At 39.6% G+C, this 24,279-nt stretch overlaps 1 protein-coding gene across 6 annotated transcripts in view; it reads right to left on the reverse strand.

The window, feature by feature from the left end:
* Positions 1–24,279, reverse strand: part of PHACTR1 (phosphatase and actin regulator 1) — a 350,894-nt gene that overhangs the window by 306,167 nt on the left and 20,448 nt on the right. The window contains exons 1-3 of one of the 6 annotated variants that reach the window (XM_080577949.1): positions 13,457–13,759; positions 11,227–11,344; positions 344–490 (exon numbers count right to left, since the gene is read on the reverse strand). In XM_080577949.1, coding sequence (XP_080434075.1) covers positions 344–490; positions 11,227–11,287 — 208 coding nt within the window. In that variant the 5' untranslated portion in view covers positions 11,288–11,344; positions 13,457–13,759. Of the gene's footprint in view, positions 1–343; positions 491–11,226; positions 11,345–12,560; positions 12,917–13,456; positions 13,760–24,279 lie in introns of those variants that run through there. The other 5 variants (XM_080577959.1, XM_080577950.1, XM_080577964.1 and 2 more) reach the window with 5 other exon arrangements.

A 24,279-nucleotide genomic window follows, 5' to 3' on the forward strand; every position in this document is an offset into this window, starting at 1 on the left:
AGGTTTACCTGAAGTTTGCTGTTAGGACTAATCCCTTCATACAACTTTACAAGAACTTTCATGTTTCTGGATGACCAGAGTGGATAAGACATAAGATCTTGTTTGCAAAGCCCTCCTCTTTGCTTTGATGTTACTAGCATATCCCAGCTAATGCAGGGGGAAATGTCCTATGTTAATAGAAATGCAGGTGCTCACAGCAAAACAGCTGTGACATCCCTGGACCTCTGGTGAACCACCATACTACTGGCAAGCAAGGAGGTACCATCCAGTCCATGTGCATCTCAAAAAAAAAAAAAAATCCAGCAAAACCAGCATAGGCTGTTTGGGGAAGGGATGGTCTTACATGTGTCAAGGTTGAAGCATATCCTAGCTTCTTCTAAGTATGGAGTGTCACTCTTAGACCGAAGTCTTCTAATGGGTCTCCGGTCTATGTCCTCCTCAGAAGAAGCCGACATCAGTGTGGGCACAGTGAGAAGAGTTGCCCGACGAGCTGATAAGAAAGAATGAATGAAGAAGAGGATAGAAGGAGAAAAGAGAAATTGAAAAGGGGAAAAAGGGTAAGGAACAAAAAATAATAAAAAATAATAAAAAAAAAAGAGAGAAAGAAAATTGTTCAATGGAAATGAGAATCTGTAATATTTAGTAGATGAGGCTGTTTCCTGTGAGGTCCCTGCCTCACGTGCTGCAGAATTTATGTTCTGCACCAAGTAATACAAAGAGCAGAAAAGACTGATGCACTGTGTCCCCCCAAGACATAGGTAATACCCCTGTTTCTGACACGGATTTCCTCTTCACGGTTTGATAGTTTTGCATCTTACATCACTCTTTTCACAACTCGTCAATAGCTGCAGTCCCTCCTTTTCTGAATACTGTGTTTGATACAGTGATGTCTGAGTAATGGAAGTAGTTAAGTGTTCATTTAGTTTGCAGAAATTAGTGGGAGCTATGCTTGGAACACATGAAATGATGTGTACAACAGCTATCCAAAAACTCAGTATCTCGGTGTCTTAATTTGGGCACTCAAAATTAACAGCTAATTTTTGCTCTTGATCACTCCATGTCTTAGTGTCTTAATTATGAAATGGGGAGAATAATTATTTTCTTTCAGTAGGTATTTTCTAATAAATTCATTAATATTTGTAAAGTATTCATATATTTTAGTGAAGCACCAATGAAAAGCCCATGAGCAAATTAATATTTTTATCTTCTCAACAGGCTCTAAATGGCTTGGGGCCATGTCTTCAAGGAGGAGAAAGCAAAATATTTAATATTGTCTCATTTAGTGAGTACTGCCCACTGATGAAGCAAGTGGTAGGAGAGTAAAAAATAACAGTGTCATCATGCAATTAGAAATTGTACCATAATACATATGGATTGAGGCTGAATTAATGTTGTGGAGGGAACCTTCATTCTGGCATTGCATAAGTATTCAGCACTTGACCTTACAGCCTCGATAAAGTCCCTTCAATGTAGGTGTTTTTTATGTGAAATGTAATTATGAGTGTCTGTTGATTGCTTTGGAAACTGAGTCTATAAATTAGAAATCACAAACAGAAAAGCCTCTATAAATATATCCACCTCAACTCTCTTTCTGACTAGAAAAAGGTTATCACAAATGCTGGACGGGATCTGGCTGATCACCGAAAGCTTGAGTACCATGCACAAGTACCCTGCCAGTATGTTGCTCTCCCCTCTACCCCATACAGAGTTGGAAAGAGAATTTCTGCTGAAAGCCCATCCTTACCCTTGATGTGGGTCTATTAACATTACTGTGAGGCTCTGTAAGAGCCTATACTTCCTTAGATAAGAAGGTGCAGAAAAATCTAGGGCTTGAGAATTTCCAACCCTCACATGCTATCCTTTTATTATGACATGGACTTTCAGAGAGTTGTTTTCAGTTCTGGTCTGCCACACGCACACACATATGTGCCCAAAAATCAGACCTGGCATGCCTTTGTGTTCAACCCTAAGAAGAGTCTAAACCCTGGATATTTCTCACTGTTTGGGCATCAGCTGGCACAAGTCCTTATCTCAGGGCTTTTGTAAGCCACCACACTTCAAATAGCTAATAATGAACTCTATTTTCCTGCTGGGAATGGAGAGCACGACTGATGGTGACTAAGAGAAAATTTTGCAGCGTTGTAACTGCAATTCTTGCTTTAAAAAGTTTTTGAGAGTTCCAAATAATATCTGTCAATCAGAAGCCTTCAGATGCCTAAACCCTGAGTTAGGTGTTAGATAAGATAGCATATAATTAATATGATTTAACAAAAGCTGTCACACTGTATTTTTCAATTTGCAGAGTTACATAGTTTACCAAACAAGAAAATCTGCGCTGCTGGGGGTAGCAGTTATTTCTTGTCTAACTTATTTGTTTTGTGGTTTTAAATAGATTTCTTTCAAGTTTTTGCTCTCTCCTAACACAGCATCTGAATTTGAAGTAAAAGCATAGGGCAAGAGTTGAAATTAATTTAATGAGGTCAGCTATTTAGATTAAGCTAAAGTAAACACTGCTGTTAGACTGTAAACTATTACTCCATTGTAGCAGGGACGTACAATAATGAAGATGAAAGAGAATGGAAAATTTCTGCCAGAGAGAATTTTGTGTACTGCTTCATCAAATGTATACCAAAGGAAGATTTTTCTGTATATGAAGTCAACGTTGCAAAAAGCATCTCATAAAAGAACCATGTAAAAGATTTGTCCTTTAAAACTGGTATGATCTAGCTGTAGTTAAAGTCAGTGAAAGGCCACCCATGCACTTCAGGGGTGGCTAGATCACAGCACAGGAGACTATTCAGAAAAAAAAAAAAAAAAAAGAAAAAAATTGCAAACACCACATTACATACACATTTATTGTACACATAAGATGAGTGAGCTTTTCTGTAGTCATTTATAAATAATTTTTTAACTTTTGGGTCAAAACATTGGGATCTGGCCTGTATACATTTTGACTAGAGGTAGGTGGTTGTTGGAAAATATTTCCTGGAGTATTATTTACATATTAATTTGACAACCATGATTATCTCCCCTTTATGTATATTATCAACTGCTTTCAAGAATGGCTGGAAATTTTAAATACACATTGGAAAATTTTCAGAGGGAGCTAATATGTGTTGGTGTTTTTTTGGCAATAAAAAACTAAGATCAATTATTTCACAGCTGTGGAACAGGAAGGTATAATTCATCACATTCAAATACCCATATGGTGACACTGAATATACATGAATGGCATGAATATACCTGTACACACTTTTCCTTATGACCCTGTGTCCATATGACCCTGTGTCCATCACTGACAACCAACCAGTGTTTCTAGCTTGAGGTACTCTCCACAAATGAGCTCAGTGTCTGCTACACATTTTTAGGAGATGGCTTTTCAGAAAAACTAGGAAATATCCCCTTGAAGGTGCTGGAGTACAGGAACGACATTACGATACATACTAAGGGGCCCTCTTATGCTGCAAATGAATTTGAAAGCAGTGTCTGAAAACTCATTTCAAACAGCCATTCTAGCATTGCACAGAACACAACTTAGTCATTTTGGTTAAATTGTTTTGTTCCATTTGCATTGTTCCTGATGTGATAGGGTTATGCTACAATCAGCATGTTTTGCCAACATCGTTTGGTATTTGTTAGAAAGAGAAAAAAAGGTAGCTAATGGAGGAAAAAGAAATTAAAAAATAGAAATGCTGTAATGTATGTAATGACATTACAATTGATTATATATAATATCATATTTGTTGTCTCAAAACACTGTATGTTAGTGAAGTATGACACAAGTATGAATTTGGGAGAGGGGAATGGAAAATACATGAAGGATTATAAGTGTGTGTTTAGAGACCTTTTAAACATGTAATTTCAATATGTTTAGTTACATCTGAAGGTGGTCCAATTTCTGAATACTGTTTGAAATTACCGAAAACATGGGGGACAGTTTGCAAAGAATTATTGGTAGTTTCCATTTTTTTCCATTAAAATACTTTTTCACATATTTTAATACCAATATTAGTACTAATTTTGATTGCCAAGAACTAGCTTTATGTTTTGAAAAGTTTTTTTTTTTTTTTTAAGACTAATGTTTTTAGAAAAAATTTGGACATTTTTAATCAGAAAACTTTCTGAGGTGGAAAGTCATCCTCTTAAAATTATTTAAAGAAAATATGAAATATTAATCTAGATTTTCTTGTCCACTTTTATCAATCAACTTTTATTGAAATGTTTTTAAAACATCTTATTGGTAATACAAGTACCCTAGTCATTTTGGGCTTAATAATTTCTTCATCTAGAAACTCTAGTTTACATAACAGTTTCTTACCTCTGAATGGCAAAACAAACAAACAAACAAACAAAAAACCACCACCTCTTGAGACCTGATGTTTTTAATCTTACTACAAGCAAAACGCTAAAATGTTTCTGCTGGAGATGCCTAGACCTAGATGTGTTGGAAAGGCTGTCTTTCTGTTGTGTATAATCACAAGTAACTTCAGATAGCACACAAATAGCTGTAAAAGAATATTGGCTTCACAACGGAAATCTTAAAGAGCAAAAACTCATTTCTCAGAGCAAATTTTAAACAAGTTGGTAGAATACCTTTGAAATCATTTTAATTGCAGTGCTGCTGTTGCTGACTGAGTAGGATTTTTTCTTGCTACTTATTTTTATTAGAGAAGGGTATGAGCGTCTTATTTGATTTACTGCATTCTGCTGGCATCCTCTGCTCTTTCAGTTTTCCTCCTTCATGCTTCAGTGGAAAGGGCTCACTATAACATCACATGTAGATAATGCACGCAGAAATGTGGTTTTGGCTACATATGACCTTTAAAAGTGTTGGTTCCTGTAGGTTTTGATGCATCTAGAACATGACTGTGCTAAAATATTGTTAGTTTGTGAATATTTGTTAAAGACAATCAGACAGTGGGTCCAAATGGATGCTTACCAGAAAAAGAAAACCTTGTGGGCTGATTTAATGCCACTTCACTTTTGTCTTGTTTTAAATTTAAGTGATAAAGAACAACATTTGAAGGATTAGAGATGTGAAATAGGGTTTGACTGGCAGGAGAGGGAAACAGTGGAACGTGTGCAAGCACTGGCGAGGACATAATTTGGTATTTATGACGAATGATTTATAGGCTTTTGTCTCCTGGATAAACAGAGAAGTACATGCATATGGATTGTTGTCTCTCTCTAAAGGGAAGCTGTTGAGATCTTTGACACCAGTTTGATGGAAACCAGTAATCTGAAAGAAAGTACTCAGACACGTGGTTGCAAGCAATAGAACATAGGGCAAAAAGACATCCACTTTGATGCACATGCTTGTTATGCTGGTTTTTGATATTTGGTAAGTTTATGCACAATATGCCTATTTAGCATTTGTTGTACATTTCAGAGGAAATGTGCTTGTTCCTTCTTTGAATCCAAAGGCATAGGCTAAAGAAAACAGAATATATGTATGTATATTAAAAGAAAGAAGGAAAGAAAGGAAAGAAAAAGAGAGAGAAAGGAAAGGGCAAGCAAGCAGCTAGGTGATTATGAAATAGGGACAAGTAGGGGTTTTGCTATTTGAAATTATTTTTTAGTTTAGTTGAAAAAATTAAACTTAGTGTTCAGAATATTTTTTTTCAAGTGCAAGCCACGTATAGGATTTCCACAGTTTCTGTGTTTAGGGGTATAAAGAATAGGATCGCAAAAATACTAGTTTTATTTAGATATGCCACTTAGAATTAGAAGATTCTAATTTATTCCGATTTTAATTTGGCTGACTGGATATTGAAATAAATGACCAAGAAGTAGCTGAAGCACAGTTGCTGCAACTCATCATGAGGTATTTTTATACAATCGCTGAAGCTAGTCTACCTGACTCTGCAAGCCAGAGACTCTTATCGTGGCACTCCGTTGCCTGTTCATAAATTCTAAATAATGACAGAAGATGTGCAAAGGGGGGAAAATATTTAAAAAGGATAAGGGCAGGGTTGATGTTGATCAATTACTTGGATTTAAAGGGAGAGAAATTGATTACAACAGCTCATTTGCTGTTATTAATTTGCTATTTTTAATGTTATTAGTCTAAGAACTAATAACATCACATGAATAAGACACGCAAAATAACATAATTCTGAAGAGATGTTAATCTATGGGATGAATTATTTGTAAAATTTGAGTGGGTGGAGTATCCAAATATTACTTTACACAAGGAACATCTACAGTGGAATCATTCTGGACTAGGATTTGGGAATACTGCAGCAATACTTTTGTGAAATAATGGACATAATTTAGTATGCAAAAGCAGAAGGGAAGTAGCACTGGGTAGTCAGCAATGATTAAAGTCAAACATCTAGAATGAGTCAGCACTGCCTGAATTAAATGAGCAAAAGTGAAGCACAGTGAAATAAATAAATTGTGGCAACAGAGTGGGAGAGGGGAATGTGGAGTTAAATCTGTAACTGGGAGTATTTTATTAAACCTGGAAAACTGATAGAGCAGGATTTCCTGAAATCTCTTGAGCAATATTTCCGTATGTGTCTATACAATTCTGTGCATGCATTATCCATTTGCCTTGTGTACTATGTTCTTGCTTATTTCCGTATTTTTTTCTACTTTGCATTCTTTTAATCACTCCTTACATTCATCAAATAGATTGCAGGAATGTTGCAACCAGTAAGAGCATATCTCATGCAAGTGGATCTTTGAATTACTTATAGGTACAAAGATAGTTTAAGATAAGCCTTCAACAGAGTTTTGTTCAGTTATTTAAATATTCACAGTGTATCTTGCCAAATGGACTGGCAAACAACTTTAACGTATGTAGGAACATCTTGGAATATCTCAATTAATGCAGTTAATTTTAAGCTTCATGCCCCCTGCTGGTGCAAAAGGAGATGAGACTGGAAAAGTGGATATGGGTCTTGAGGAAATTAGAAAAGATTTTATGCTCAAGTCAAAAGTCACCTGAGAGCAGAGGGGAACCTGGGTTCCCATCAGGATCAAAGCTAGACTGTAGAGCAGGGATGGACTTGCACAGCCCAGAACAGCATCCTGACCATGATGTACAGCCCATCCAGTCGGGTTCTGATTTGTGGCTGTTAGAGGGGGTGAGCCCTGTGACCCCTTCCATCAAACTCAAGGCCGCAGAAAAGTGTTATGTAAAGTCCGCAATAGGTATCTCTCCTTTTTTGAGGGTACCTGAAGCCTTCATTTATGACGCACCAAACAGAAGTCATTCTTCTCTCTTAGAATTCACTTAAGATACTTTATCCCCTTTTGTATAATGGCAGAGAGAGGTTCCTTGTTCCTTGATCCTGAACAAGCCTAGGTGTGAGCCAATAGGAACCAGCAGCCAGGGCAGTACGTGCCGTCCCTGTACGTTGTTTCATTTTCTGTGCTCAAGGCCAGCTCTCTGATACAACACAGCTGTTGGAGAGAGCAGTTTGAGACACTCCGACCAGCCTTGGAGCTGTAGAAGAAAAAGCCAAAAAGCCTCACGTACTGCTTTCTCCCTTTGGGAGCTGCATTTACCCTTTGCCTGCTTCCTGAGCCCGTGGCTGGCTACGTTCCTCACTGATCCGTATCCTGGCTGCTGACTTGATGTCCTGCTTGGCCTTCTGCTTGCCTCATTGCCATGGACCTGTCTGGTGATCTGGACTCTTGGCTGAACCTGGGTGACCATCTCTGCTTGTGTGCTTCAGTGCTTTACCTCTCATAGGAGAGACCATGCCTCCTCCTGTCTTGCTGCCTCTTGGCTCGCTTTCCCTTGCGGAGCGGCCTGCTAATGCTGCTCCTCAACGCCAGCTTGCTCAGCTCTGACAAATATGACGGGTTCCTTTGCAAGCCCCAAAGCAGGAGTTCCTTAAAGTTGAACTTCAAACCAGCTGTCTCTCCAAATGAGGCTACCACTGTTACGGTCTGCAAATTTACAGCTTTTGATTACAGCCTGACCTGTTTTATGAAGTTACTCCATTTCCTGAGTTAGGTGCCTTCTTACTTGTCAACATGGGATTCCCTCTATGCAAACAAATGCCATTAGCACAGCCGTCTTCCATCTGAGTTCACTCCCTAGGCTTTTTTAATTTGTGTAGAGAGTAAGACATGATTTATATTATCCCAAGGAAGATTTCTATGATTAGGTGAACTCTGCTCTCAAAATGACTGAGACTCTCCACTGATACATGTTATTCAGCTAGTCAGATGTCTTGGATGGAAACATCTTCACTGAGGACACCTAAGAGTGAGCTGCATCCTACTCCAGGCCCCATTGTATGCTTTCAGGCCTTATGTCTGCAAGCCACGGTAGATTTGTATTTAGAATACACTGACATTCAGGAGCAACTAGTATTTTAATTCCCCACACTTCAAAGGCAGAAGACTTTTTCAAAAATGTAAATCCAGGTCCATATTTACATTTCAGATTTGGACTTTCCTAGGGCAAGGGGCTGGATCTAGGGACACAGTCCCTTTCCTGCTTCTGACTTGCAGATGCGTCACCAGGCATTACGCAGTTGGCAAGGACACCCCCATCTCCTAGATCCCAACATACGGCCACAGAAGAGACAGTCAGGATAGGGCTTAAGATATTTCTGGCTGGTATCTGAAGACTACAGCCAGCTGGCTTCATTCACTAAGTTTTCTAAATCTAGATAATCTTTGCTGCCAGATACAGCTTTTGGACTTTCCATCCCTCCTGCTTCACTTTCCTTGGAGGAAACGGGGAGCAGCTGTTTGAACAGCACATGCAGCACTGAACGGCCAAATATCCTCTGTTCTGAGTTAAGCCCACAGGAGTGAGGTGAAAGCTGCTGCTGCAGAAGGAGAGCATGGGAAAGAAGGCAGCTGATAAGGTAGCACCTCTCTCCTACCCTACAGCAGCAAGGGCAGCTCTGCAGCTTTCTGCAGGGGTAGGAACAAGATGTGGGCATTAGTGCAGGCAGTATGGGATAGAGTACCAGCTAGCTGCTGGGTGCCAAGACCTTGTTTCAGTCCCTGTGCTGAGGTCAGGGTATCCTGCATGCAACTACAGAGGACCTGAGGTCATCTGGGATTTGATATCCTTTGCTAGCAAAGCCATCATAGCTATTTGAGTTCCTTCCAAACATCTTGCAGTCCTGCTCCTTCCCTTCTCCTCCACCCACAAGGAATGGGTACAGTTGAGAATGAGTTCTTTCCAGCTGCTGTTTGTAACATTGTCATGTCATTAATGTGAAAACATTGGAAAGGAGTTTTTGTTCTTGATCTGGAGGATTAAAGGATTAAAAGGCAGAAATATTCCAATCTCTAAGTGGGTCATAAACCCCTATTCTACAGCCTGTGAATAGAGAAAATTGTAATGCAGTAACTGTAATAATAACTAAAGTAATAATACATGTAATGCATTTTGATGTATTTTTTAATTAAATGGCAAAATACCATAGTCTTCTTTCACTCGATTCTGGTATAATACAGTTTTAATGCATAAACACAAGCTCTGTGATAGTGTGATTTATTAATAACATCATGTTATTTTATTATCATCAAATAGTTAATTGTGATCCCATTAGGTAGATCTGGTGGCAGTGCTTTCTTGCACACTTTTTTTTTTTTTTTCAGTTCCAAAGTAGCTACTTGAGCTAAGCTATTTATGTTAGATGGGTGCCTCACATTCAGTATGGGTTTGATTGTATTTTTGTTTGTCTCAGAAATTTTAAGCTAATGCAGTTTAACTGTTTTTCAGAAGGCGGATAAGGAAAAAGAGATGTTCTTTTTGCCCACATTTGGAGAAATCATGCCATTATCTCATGTATTAGCCACCTTGTGCATGTTACTGTAATTGTCTTTCACTACACAAATACATATTTCTTTCATAGTCCTCTGTACTATTCCATGCTTAGGAAGGATGCTGTTGATAAACTGATACAGCTTGTAAGTTGTACATTACGTAGCAGTAACTTGTACATTTCTGAAATTTTGTATCTATGGAATAGAAAAGGCGCTGTTCCCATAGGGATATCAAAGAACCTATTTTAATATCACTTTTATATCAATGCTCAGGCATCCACCGCATTTTAGAGATTGAAAAAAAGCAAACAAAATCAGTCATTGCTCTCAGCCAATTTTAACCTGACTTTGAGGTGCTTAGCATTTGCCTCTGTTGTTGTTCAATGCAGAGGGGCAGAGGACTGTGTTTTGACAATAGTTTTTTTTGGGTTTTTTTGCAAACAGTTTTCTTTGAAATATACAGATGAAAATGTACGACAATAGCTGGGGCAGCAGCTGGGCAATGTAGAAGCACCTCAGTTGAGCCAAAGGTCAAGTGGCACTGACCCCTACATCTCCTGGGATGGTAGTATTCCCCATGTAGATTAGGTCTTGCTCTGGGAGGATGACCTACAGAGGGAAGACCAAATTCTGGTGGCTTGTCTTTGAATGGGATTAGCAATTGAGGAAATTAACAGTGGAAAAAACCTGGACTGTGTTTTCAGAGAATAGTATGCAGGCAGTATGTAAAAAGTAAAAGGTTGATAGAGCTGCTTGGTCCTTCCATTTTTATTCAGTTTAGTATGATGCTTAAAGTTTAAGGAATAAAAAACCCTCCTCTTTGAAACTGTTTTATCCAAAAATAGAACTAGTGAGAAAAATGTGAACTGACTTTACCAAAAATATCACCTATGTTGTGAAGAATTCTCAGCTACCTTAAAGCAAAGAAGTTTGATTACTCCTTCGCTCTCTTGCACTGTTTCTATTCAGTGGGGGACCAGCATTTCATGGGGAAGGATGCAGACCACTGAGAGCATGCTGCTTCCGTGCAGCACATTAAAACATCTCAGATCTTTCCTAAATAATTTATTTCTGCAGCAGAGAATAATACCAGACTGTACTGAGTGATCCTGACATCACCAAGAAGCAAGGAGAGAGGGGAATGACACCACAGGGTGACACAGCATGCAGCTGGCTGTTCCCTCTGACTTGTCCACTCTGGTTCTGCAACCCCAGAGTCTGGACCTTGGTTTTCCATTTTGCTCCTGCCATGCACCCAGAATCTTTCACATAGCTTTTCCTTATCCTCTGAAAGGGCAAATCAGCCTTAACATTACTCTTCTTGTAATCCCTTTTACACCCCATGCATTCCGAAGGCCTTTCCCTATTGCCTGTGTACATTTCAGTAGCTCAGTCACAAGGGCTGGCCGTTGACTGACCCTATATATCTTAGCTGTACCATTAAAATAGTCAGTCTGAGACAGTGCCAAAATTTCTTACCTTGGGCTCCTTGACTGTAAAACAGTCTGTGAGCAGACTCGACATCCAAAAAGTAGTCCATTTTGATGGAACTTTATTTGTGTGCACAATACTCTGGTCTGGATGATCAGTCAGATTCCTGGGAAAAAAATAGAGATGTCAGACAGAAAAGCTGGTGAGTTTCTTTGTGGAAAAAATAGTGTAGGCAGTCATTAAAGGTTGTAGTTTGGCATATTAGGGTCAAAACATTTTCAAATCACTATTCATAGAACTTCACAAGTATCCTTTTCTATTTTGGGATATTTGGTTTAAATCTTTGTCTAAAGACGTAAGAGAAAAGTACTGCTACAGTGTTAGCAAGGTTCCTGGTACCTTCCCAGAACAATCACCTTTATTCTTGCCACAGTCTCCATTTCTTACAGTACATACTTAGATTACTCTGCCTGTTACATTTGCTCTTAAAAATGAGAGCAGAAGAGCTTGGGGGTGCCATGGACAGCAGCAATGCCAGGACCTCCGAGCAGACTCCATTGTAATAGACTACAGTAAAGACAGCATTAGTGCTGCTCACAACAAAACACAGCACTAAGAAGGAAGACAAAAGGTTGTAATTTGTTGGACATTTCATTCTGCCTAAACAGGCAGAAATCAACCTTTCCTTACTCCTTCCTACTTACTGACCAGAAGTAGCAGCAGAACATCCCACCATCAGTTTAAAAGAGGTGATAAGAACAACCATTAAGAAATGGTAGGATACTCCTATCTTAGTTAAGGTTTGTGTTTTTGGCATTCTTCAGAGCCTTGGATCTGTTTAAATCCTAGGTTACATTTGACAAAGATGCACACTGAATCAAGTGTGTCTCTGCCAGACAGAGTTCCCAGGATTATGCACATCAACCTGACCTTTCTCCAGTTGGGTTCTTGCTATCTCCTGCACTTTCGTCTTTTCTCACCAACTCACATAAAAACCCAAGATCTGAAGAAAAGTCACAACCCAGATCTCTCCTCCACACCTCAGTTAGTTACAGCATATAATCATAAGCATACAAACAGCCCTGCACAACATTTACTTTAAGACAGACAGACAAAAATACCTCTAGTCTTTTCTGTATAAACCTAACAGAAAGGTTTGGGCAGGGAGACCGAGACCCTTGCTTCAAGCAGTTCCTTTAATTATGCTGGCAAAAATCAGGAAACCAAGGTTCCAAAGCTTTTTCTTTTTTCTTTAATTTGGTTTTCATCGATCAACATGCAGTCCTTTCTAAAATTCCGAAGCCTACCCCAATGAGCAAACTTTTAAAATTCCTCAGCAATTCACTTGGCTGTAGCACTCCCAGACCAGAAATGATACTTACTGCAAAATATCAAGAGCTGGCTGGCAGTCGTGTAAGCTCCAGTAGTTTCAAGGAAGGTTTCTTTGATCTTACTAAATGTCCCCAGTGTAAGCAAACAATTTTGATTGTTTGATTGGAACTCTGATGAATAATGCATAACGTCAACTGGACTTCCTTTATCAGATGAAAATGGCCAGGAGATGCTGTTACTTAGCAACAGGAGGTGACACTATGATCATCTCCTCCACTCCCCTTCACCCTTCATACTGAAAAATTAAGCCCCTGGTTTTGATTTGATAAAAACTTTCCTCAGGAAAAAAAAAAAAAACCTGCATCAAGTTTCCTTAAGAATGTTTTTTCTCTCTGATCTTCCTCATTGCAGCTTGTATTCTGAGATAGTTTAAAGTGTTTCATAATGATTAGCCATAACATTGTGTTTTGTCTAATAATTTGCTTCTAGTAAGCAAAACACCTACTTTCTTCATCATTTACCACAAGGGTAATGAGACTGTTAAATGTTTTGCTATGAATATAATGCAAATACTGCCTTGAAAATATTCATTTCTTATCTGGTACTGCTTGTTGGACAAGGCATACAGAAAAAACAATACAAAAACATTCCACTGATGCTATGAAATTATAGATTAGAATAGATTATTAGAATATTAGAATAGATTATCCAGAAATCTCTCCTATTCCAGAATTCCTACTTTAAGTAATTCATTCATTCTTGAAGGTGCTATAACATCTGATACAAGCATTCTCTAGGAATCATTGCGTTCCTGCATAACATACAGCTTTATACAAAATACACGATGTAGCTTTTTGCAGGAAATACACACTGATCGAAAGCAAAAGCACTATGAAAGATTTTTAAAATAAATAAATAAAAGCACATACAGGAGATAAGTACTTACCACTGTTACTGACCTCTTTCCATCCTACTGTTATGGAATAAGACTAAGCAAATGCAACCTAGTCTGTGAGACGGAATGAACAGCTTCTAATTTTCACTTCAACCTCAAAATCAAGAGTACTGAATAGAGAAAGGTGACGGATCTGCTGTTTTATATTATCATGAAATGAAAGCTCTTAGCACAGATCTGAGTAGAACTGCTTTTTTTTTTATACTACATTAGCCTGCTAATTTGAAGAAAGTGAAAGGCTTTGTTTTACTGTCTTTTATCTGTTCTCTTTGCTACCCCCACAATTTAATTTGCATTTAAAATTATTCTTATGTCTCCACTGCACTCCAAGGTGTGGAGCATTTTCTAATCACGATGAATGTTCAGTGTGGTTTTTGTGCAATGCCACTTTTATTCTGAGCCAGAAACATGGTGAGTAATTATAATTGCCAGCTATTTTCTAGAATGAAATACAGAGTGGTTGTCTGATGCAGTTTCTGATTTTTCCTCCATTTAGCAGTGCATTGCAACAAACTCCTCAGTCAAAGCATCAGTAAAAACATAAATCAAATAGCACAGTGTCATGCCATGATAGCTTAAACATGCACATTCACAGACCATGAAAGCAGAATATGATTCTAAGATCTTTTTTAATAATAATATACCTTTTCCAAGTTTTGAAGTGGGTTTGGACAGTTAATAAACTGAAATACAGCACAGTTATTTCTTGATGGCTTCCAGTTCGTCTAGATTAATGTTTCTGGAGTCGCACATTGTTTGGAACCTAGATGAAGCCAAGCACTAGGAGGTGACAAACGCAATGCTATTAAGTTGCACAGGACATCCCTCGTGAGAGGGCTAGGAGCCTGCTTCTTCCAGCAGTTCTTAGAATAGTTCCCCAAAGCCTGATCAGAAAGTGACAAAGGCAGGGATAAAAGTGATCCTTTGATAATTTTTGTCGCAGAAGTTCTGTCCAAGAGAAGAGTCAGGAAACAATCAGACTTAGTCTTCCCTTGTTTGCAGATATTCTGCTCAAGAGATCAGCTGTAAACGCCTCTAAAATGCACTGCCACCAAACCTAAATGATGCTCAAAACTGGAGGTTCTGAAAGGTCAGATTTTTGTTTCAGCATCAGACAGCTATTTAAATCATATACCATGGATTTTTTGACTTTTAAGAAGGAGCCCAAAAAGGTAAATAAACCCTCAGACTATGGGTTATTTGGTACAGGTTAGAAAGTAAGATTCACTCTGAGCAGATCATTGCAGGGATTTCCACTCTAAGGTTTCTTAAATGCTTCTTCGAAGCATCCATACAGTACTGAAGGTATGGGTGAGCTATATGGGCTTCAGATAGAATCAGGCATGGCTGTGCCTACACTGGCACCCTACTAAATGTGGTTGGATTGAGTAGGCATCTCACAGTGCTACCTTAGTGGTGGATCTAGCTTATGCAAAGTGTTCCTGTTTTCAGAGTTGTGACAAGCATTTTCATTCCTAAACTCAAATTAAAGCAAAACCAAACAGCAATAACAACTCAAGCCTTCCACTATGCATTGTGGAGGGCTGCTTGTGCCTTACTGCTTGTATTTGAGAGAGTTTATGTTTGCCCTGATGACTACTGAACAATAGGTCCTTCCAAACTGTCCTCTGATAATTATTGGATCCATTATCTTTTGAACCAGGGACTGATCCAAACTAGTTGCCTCTTTAGCCCTACTGACTTTCTTCAGCAGAAAACCAGAAAAAAAAGAAAGACTGGCAATGGAGAATGGAAGACAGAAGAAAACTATCCTTCATGTTCTGCAAGGATATCTGCTACTTGCTAACAATACTTTTTTTTTTTTTTTTTTTTTTTTTTTAGAGCTACTGAATCTCTTAGTCCAAAGGAGGCTGAGAACAATATAACTTTGCATGCTGGAGAATGTTTTATAATACCTATCAATTAGCCTTTGCTGTGTTCTTCTGGTCCTCTTTGTCATCACCCTTTCAATCTGCATTGTCATCTTCCAACTTGACTGATATGCACAGTTGTTGAAATTACCAGCAACCTCTCTACTGACCATTGCATAATCAACCATCTTGATACATTCATCCATTTCAGGGATTTACAGCTCACTTTAAATTATTGTGCAGTAGTTCTGACAGCTGCCAAGAGCTCTCTCTGACTATGTAATACTTAGCAACAAGAAAGATAACAGTGCCTTTCATTTGTATGCTTCTGTGGCATTCATTGCCATGAGGGAAATCCTTGCCTGCCTGGTTACAAAGCCTTTAGGATGGTAGCATAGGCCCACATTTGACCCTCAGTCCCTCAAACAGGGAAATCCATTACCTCCAGTTGAGCTGAAAAGCCTACATGTCTAGAAACATGTTCAGGTGAAACAGATCTGTTCTGTGTTGAATATAGTCCCCAGATCAGGGTTCACATATCCTTGAAGCTCATTCTGAAAGTTTGGCACTGAACATTTGAAATAATGTAGGGTGCATTGAAATGTGTTCTCTGTCTTTGTTTCCAAGAACATCAGAACACCCCACAGGGCAGGACAGGGAAGTGGAACAGCAGCCAGAACCAGAAACTGCTTTCCAGCTATTTGAAAGCTTCCCTGTGCTCTACCAACTCCTGAAGCCAAACTTGCAAAACCTCTGCTATTGGCCAGACCTCTTATCAGCACAGATCCCTTTGTCCCCATAATCAATGCAATGGTTTTTTAATATACACAGATACCCCCAGAGGACTAGACTGAGATTGAACTCTTTGTGAGGTAGACTATAAAACCATCCAACCGACCTCAGAAAAATATTTGGAGAAAAATCGTCATGCTTTGGAAAACTCTGAAGCTGGCATTCCTCATCAGGAGCTTAAGTAACCTACTGCATCACATTTGACTTTTTCCCAAATTAAAAAAAAAAAAAAAGAGAACCAAACCAAAAAAAACCAACCATCCCTCAAGAGGAAAGTAATTGAACACTTGGCATTTAAAAGAAGTGAGTAGCCTTCTGGTTTTCGAACAGTCAGATACATGTAGGCAAGAGGGCTGTTTTTTTTTTCCTACCCTGAATTCTCTATTGAGAACATAGCTGTTACTGTAATGACTCAGAGCCTCAGGGAAAAAAAAAAAAAAAAGTCTGCTGCTGACAAACATTAATACTAACCTGAAAGAAAGTGGGAGAGAGAATGTAATGTGTGACTGAAGAAGTGTAGGCAAGGTGATTATTACAGAGACTTGTTTCCTGAGGGATACATTCAGAATAAAGGAAGAATATAAAAGTTTAAGCCCCTAAGCTATGAAAAGTAGTGGCTTGTTTTTTTTTTTTTTAATCATAATTATCAGTTTTGTGCTTAGATATATTAAAAAGAGAGGATTGGTAGCAAAATTAGGACACAAGTATGTTCTCTATTTCTTATTTGTAATGCAAGACAAATGTGTCACACACAGCATGTGATAAAACAAAAATATTTAAATGAGTGTTACATGCGCTTCACAGTGACAGAGACTAACACTGATGTTTTCAGAAGTTTCAACAGATTTTGTACAAATCCATTTTGGTGTCCCCAAGCTGAAACCACTTCCGAGTTATAGAAGAGTTATCAAGAATAAGAAGAACTCCCAGTGTGGATGTATTTGTTTCTGATATTTCTGCCATAAAAATGATCAATATCCAGAAACACTGAAGAGAGTATAAAGGTAGTTCTGGCTCTTGAAATCAGTGGAAAGTTTGTATTTGGCTTTTGTAGCATCAGGGTCGCATTCTCATTATTTAGCTCTGAAGCAAGCATTGCACACTTTCCAAAGCAGAAAAGATGATCTTGAAAAGAGAAAGCTTCAGCATCCAGTGACACGAACAAGAAGTTCAAAAAGTTATTATCTGAGGAAATCTTAAAATGCTGTCATGGAGAACAAAGGTTAGACACCCTGCATAGAAGAAGTCTATTCTAAGATGATATATGGCACTTTGATATGCCTTCATTTGAGGGAGGAGAACTTGAAGTCATAATTATATGATAAACATATTAGGGAAGAGAGATTTTGGGAGCACAAGTATGTTAAAGATGAGTTCTTCAGTCCTTATACAGGCAGAAATTCTTCCACATTAAATAGACTTCGTCATCTTCCTCAATTACATGATCAGATTATTATTTTTTTCCCTATAACAAACCACACAGGAAAAAAAAAGACAAAAAAATACATTCCCCAATTCATTCCCACAGGTGACATGGGGGGTAAGCAGAGAAATGCAGAGCTGTCTAGAGCAGGGAACAGAATGAAACTAGTAAAACAGATTTTTTGGTGAAGCTTTTCTCCATAGCCCTGCCAGTACACAGCAGTCATGGAGGGGGAGGTATCCCTTTTGGCTTCCTTACTTTTCTAGGAGTTTTTGCAAGGGAACTTTAAAAAGATTCAAAGGAGCAGCCAAAAACCGTGAGAGGAACCCAGCAAAATCATCCATCCTCTACACCTTCTTAGGACTGAGCAGTCCCCTGAGCTTGCACTAGCCCCGACACCAAGGATGGTGTGATTGCTGAAAACAGGATAAGGAATGATTTTAATTTGCCGTTGATTAAAACACCAGTGCATGTACCAACGAATACAGTCTTAACCTTCATCAAAAGAGGGGTAAAACCCAACACAGGGAGACTGAAAACAAGTGTGTATTTACAGTCTTTACAGCCTTCTGATGGCCTCTGAGAAATTGCACTGCTAGTGGATCATTCCTAAATCTAGTTTCAGTTGGCTGCTGGTTGTAAGTGGGATAAGCAACTCTGAAATAACTGAGCAGCTGGACATAAGCAGTGTAACATGATTAAATTTGATAAAAACCTAGGAACTGCAATCTGGTTAGAACAAAATCAAATGAATTCTTGCCAACTGAATTTATGTAAGGAAAAGACATAACAATGGAGTATAAATGAAGTTACAAAGTATAGTTTGTATATGTCAAATAACATGATGAGATTTAATATTCATGGGGCACTAAGCATACATAGATAAATAATGCATATGAATGCCAGTCTCTGAATAATTTACATAAAATCAATCTCCTTTCCTGTTTCTACATTGTGCTATCCTCCAAAAACTGCATCAACTTCCGATACAGTTTTCAAAGATTTTCAGACTGCATTTTTAATGTTGCACTTCGCTAGGAGAATAGATCGACAACAAGAGCTTCAGAAAAAAACATCCACCTGTCTTTTGTTTCCTACCCTGCACTGCCCTTCAGCTACTGAGAAGCCACATATTTTGCAGTAGGAACATTTACAGGACTTGTAATGAAATGTGTGAATGTAATTGACAAAGTCATCCCGATACCTCAAGCATTCCTGGACACATATCACTGTACCTCAGTACTGGAGTCATTCCAAAGTTTGCATCTGCCTTTTACTTAGCTTGGATGCAGTTTTCCATGTGCAAGTTGGATATTTTTGTGCATTTCAAATATGTAAGTATATGCAACTACATATTGCTGTGCTTTCCTGACTTTAGTCAAAGGATTTGATCCTGCATAGCGCAGAGCTACACAATGTCAAAAATGACGAGCAAAGTAGCAAGCCAGAAGAACCTAATTCTTTCTTAATGACAGCAAGACTGTAGAGCTGTCAAGTTACTTCTGCCTTGTGGCAAAAGTATGGTCTAAAAGAGGAATATGTACTGTAGCTATGTGCTCCATTAGCATGATGGGGACTGCAGTAGTTCTCCTGTCTCCTCAGACATGCCTGTTTTCTGCCCACATCCTCCTCCTTTTTCACCACACACTGCAGACTTGGGAGAGCACTTCAAGCTCTTCATGTTGCTCATGATTTCAAAGAATTTCTGTTTGCCTTTGAGGAAAAACAATTTGCACTTTCAGTGGGAATCTGTAGGACTAACACTAAATTTGCACTCCAACATGGAATATCTAATGCAGATCCTCTCCTCCAGTTCCTTTAACTTGACAGAAGATCAGGTCTTTCAGCACAATGTTGGACCAGAGCTGGTTTCTAAAAAACAACATTAGCTGAGGACAAATCTAGTGTCTTATGGGTTGCACTTATTTTCAGTCAAACCCTTTGAGAAAAAATAATATGTTGATTCTGTTGCCCAACTTTCACTAATTATTGGAGACAGTACAATCACATGAGGTGCACCCGCATGAACTGTCAGAACAGCATGTACAGGAGGGCAGCAAATAATTGCCTTGATGAGTGACATTTCATAGTCTATGGGTGGCCTTCTCAAAATGTTTGCTCAGTGTCCCCCCAGCTGATAAGTAATTTTAATAAAACATTGTCTTTAGGAGAATGAAAAAGGCACATGTGGCACAGCCCAGAGGCTAGAGTTTTTATTTTTTTTTAAATAATTTGACAGGTGCTTGACTGAAAAATTACTAAAAGTCAATGGAAAGTGTACTGCTTCAGTTTCATTCCTTATGGGCTAGATCCTGCTCTTATGGGATTCTTTAAGAAACACTGACAGTTATAACAAACCTGACAAACCTGACAAACCTGATCTCCTTCTATGACAAAGTGACACGCTTAGTGGATGAGGGAAAGGCTGTGGATGTGGTCTACCTTGACTTCAGTAAGGCTTTTGACACCGTTTCCCACAACATTCTCCTCAAAAAACTGGCTGCTCGTGGCTTGGACTGGCATACGCTTCGTTGGGTTAAAAACTGGCTGGATAGCTGGGCCCAAAGAGTTGCGGTGGATGGAGTCAAATCCAGTTGGAGGCCGGTCACTAGTGGCATCCCCCAGGGCTCAGTACTGGGGCCAGTCCTCTTCAATATCTTTATCGATGATCTGGATGAGGGGATTGAGTGCACCCTCAGTAAGTTTGCAGACAACACCAAGTTAGGTGCGTGTGTCGATCTGCTCAAGGGTAGGAAGGCTCTGCAGGAGGATCTGGATAGGCTGGACTGATGGGCTGAGGTCAACTGTATGAAGTTCAACAAGGCCAAGTGCCGGGTCCTGCACCTGGGGCGTAACAACCCCAAGCAGCGCTACAGGCTGGGAGATGAGTGGTTAGAAAGCTGGCTGGCAGAGAAGGACCTGGGAGTATTGGTTGATAGTCGGCTGAATATGAGCCAGCAGTGTGCTCAGGTGGCCAAGAAGGCCAACAGCATCCTGGCTTGTATAAGAAGCAGTGTGGCCAGCAGGACTAGGGAAGTGATTGTCCCCCTGTACTCGGCTCTGGTGAGGCCGCACCTCGAGTACTGTGTTCAGTTTTGGGCCCCTCACTACAAGAAGGACATGGAGGTGCTCCAGCGAGTCCAGAGAAGGGTGACGAGGCTGGTGAGGGGTCTGGAGAACAAGTCTTACGAGGAGCAGCTGAGGGAGCTGGGGTTGTTCAGCCTGGAGAAGAGGAGGCTCAGGGGCGACCTTATTGCTCTCTATAGGTACCTTAAAGGAGGCTGTAGCGAGGTGGGGGTGGTCTATTCTCCCACGTGCCTGGTGACAGGACGAGGGGGAATGGGCTGAAGTTGTGCCAGGGGAGGTTTAGGTTGGATATTAGGAAGAACTTCTTTACTGAAAGGGTTGTTAGGCATTGGAATAGGCTGCCCAGGGAAGTGGTTGAGTCACCATCCCTGGAGGTGTTTAAGAGATTCTGTGATTCTGTGATAACATTAAGCCTCCTAGTTAGATCTCATTTGCGTGTTATATAGTAACCATTTCTGAAACATTTACCTTTTTTTGTTAGCAAAAACAAAAACCATCCCTTGTATGGCACACATACAATCCACACACAATTTCCAGGGACCTGAATGCCAGCAAACAGCACAGCTGGTGCCCTGCTCTTGGTCATACTTGACATGAGAGAGAGTTTTAACATCAGATAGTTGCAGGCTTAGATGACACGTTGTGATACGACTCGCACCTCTTAGCTTTTTGACATGATTGTGTGGGAGTTCATAGCATATCTATAAATTGAGGGCTCATGTTCTGTTGATTTCCAGTATTCAGACCAAGCAAACGTGGAAGAGAGCAAACAAACAGAAAAGCCTGGCATGAAAACCAGGTCTTGTCAGTTCTGTTGCAATCAGGGTGTGCACAGCAGCAATTGCAGGACGAAGTTTTCCTTGTGTTACTGCTGCACAGATTTACAGATAATGCACAGGAGGAGGGGTTGCCTGATAGCTCCCACGTTGCACAACAGGAAGAAATGTGAAGCTTGGAGCAGCTGTGGAAGTTCAGTCCTGAAGCTACAAAGATACATATTTTGTAGAGGTCAGTGACTCCGCAGAGAAGTGAAGGTGATGCCTGGTCTGTTAACATAGCCCCACTGTGTTTTTAAGAGAAATATGACTTTAATACATTCCCCTCCTGTATAAAAGACTCCCAGGGTAATAATAACAATGAAAAGCCCTCCCCCCAGTGTTTTCTTTTTAAACACATCAAGCATCAGAAAAGCTGTCATTTTAGACCAACTTCTGCCCATCCCTATGGCAACTAATGGAAGCATTTAATACTATATATACAAAATGTAATTTGCTCCCCCGCCATCTCTAGTTTTACTCTTCTTTTTATGCTAAAATTGCTCCATGACGCCTACAATGTTTGGAAAATGCTTCTGAAGTGACATGCATAAGAGGTTCAACGTCACTGAAAAAAAAAGGCTCAAGTGACCAATTAAAAATGCTGGTTTTGAAAATGCAGTTGAGGAAACAAAGACCAAAAATATATTGACTGAGCGGTCATATTTGTATTTTTCAAAAGCCCAGTATTAAAACTAACAATGCCTTTGGAAAAGAAGAGAGGGGGTGGAAATCAAACACTGATGATCATACCGGGAGCAGTTACAGTATTTAATAGACTTGCAAGCTGCAATCAGAGGTCCCTGTCATATAAAAAACTTTCAAAGCTACTAAGCAGTCTCTGGAAATCCTTCCTCTGCCTGTCCCCTCAGCAAGGACAGCTGTCACCTGCAAAATCCTTTGACTAGCTTTATAGTAGGCTTAGAGAAATGAACAATTGTGCAGAAATTTTTGCCTCTTAGTGATGCCCAGCATGGGCCAGAAAGAGAGAAGTAAAAACTGACTTTGGAGAATGTTTTTTTCCAGTGTTTCTTTTGGGGTGTACAGAGGAACGTGAGCTTTTGCTGCAGAGCTAAGTGGACGCAACACCATTTCAATGGTGGCTGAAGCCAGCCAGTGCTAGGTACATCCTGTAAATAACCTTTCTTGCAGCTTCCTTGTGCTAGTCCTCCAGTGCACACAGGCATAGACCATTGGCAAGTACCTATAGTATATAGTATATATATATATATACCTCCAAGTGTGATTCAATGAGATGAAGGCATAACCAAGTGCTTTTTTATCAAAGGAACCACGTTTCAAAATAAAGTTAAGAGTGACTGACCAGGCTTTTGCAAGGTTTGGCCCCATATGAAAGACTGCCTCTCTGGAACCACAAGTGGTGGGGAGATAAAAATAGAAACATGCTGAAAATGGGTAGGACAGAGGCTAGAGGAAGGAGACAACTACTGTGTGGAGTGAATACTGCAGCATGCTATAAAGTAGTTGGCAGTAACCCTATGATGTGTATTTAATGTATTTCTTGTTTGGCTTGTATTTTTGGCTTGTACAATACTACAAGAAGCTCAGGTTGTTTCATGCATACAGACAAAAAACAGTCTCAGGTCCTAAACTGAAATTCACTTACTCCATCAAAGACCTGGTAGTCAAGCTGTTTTAGAATTAGGATAGAGAGGGCTTCTACCAGGAAACCATGGAAGAAATATATTTTATACTCAAGTTCCTCAAACACTATTCCACAAAATCATCCAACAACATTTTTTTTCCTTTTTCTTTTTCTTTATTTTTTTTTCCTCCTCCTCATGTGGCTGAGCAAGGAACCTGTACAGCATATGTGCGTACCATGGCTTGCTTCCCTTCCTTGGCAGGGCTGTACAAAGGGGACAAGTGGACTTGGACACCACCCCTTGTCCTGCTCATCCAGGTTCACACAGCCAGGGAGGTACTTCAGTTGGGAAGCTATTCTCCCAGGGCTCTGTATTTTTTTGTCAGCAAAAATTTTTTTGTCTGTATTTTTGTCAGCAGCCAGCAAAATTCAGCTACTCCAGAGGTTACATCAGAGCAATCCAAGAGAGCCTCCTGCCTCCCTTTCCTCACTGCTTTTCTGAGGAGCCTGTGGAAACGATCTCTCCATGAGAATTTTCCTTTTCCTCCTTCAGACCCAAAGTGGCTGGTCATTTGTTCTTCAACATTCATGATTCACAGAGAGGCTTCAATGGATCTTATAAATGACAATGAGGCATCTGGGTGTAGAAATAAGGGAGAATAGGCTGTTCTTGGTTTAGGTTTAGCTCAAAAATGGGATAAGCTATATTACTAAATTAAATTGTTTCTTAACCAAAGAGAATACAGGGACAGTATAGCAGCTCTCTATTGTATTTGTCAGGCTCTTTTAGCCAAATGCAAGCACTGCCAAAATCAATGTGTTTTACGCCTGAATTCTGTGAGCCCACTGTTTGACCCCATGTGAATAGCACGTACTGGGAGACATTAACATTTTTTAGTTAGGTGAACATTCACTACCAGGCTGTAATTTTCCTCTCAATGCCTGGAGCCTATGAGAAAATGCAATTTGCCGGAAACAATTGTAAAAGCCTGAGGAGGTAAGGACTGGAACACACAAATAGTATGTGTTTATTAAAAGAAAGATGTAGTGTGCTCTCCAGAAAAGGGATTACTGTGGAAGGAAAGTCTTTGAAGGCAGCACTTAATGTGGAGTTGCAGTCTAAACGACAAACAGCATAGTGGAATATATCAACAAAAGGACAATGACCAAGAATAACAAAAGCACAGATTCACAGAAACACAGGACAGAAGGGGACCTCG

Source organism: Anser brachyrhynchus (genome assembly GCF_964034855.1).
Source record: "Anser brachyrhynchus genome assembly, chromosome: 2".
Taxonomy (NCBI): Eukaryota; Metazoa; Chordata; class Aves; order Anseriformes; family Anatidae; genus Anser; species Anser brachyrhynchus.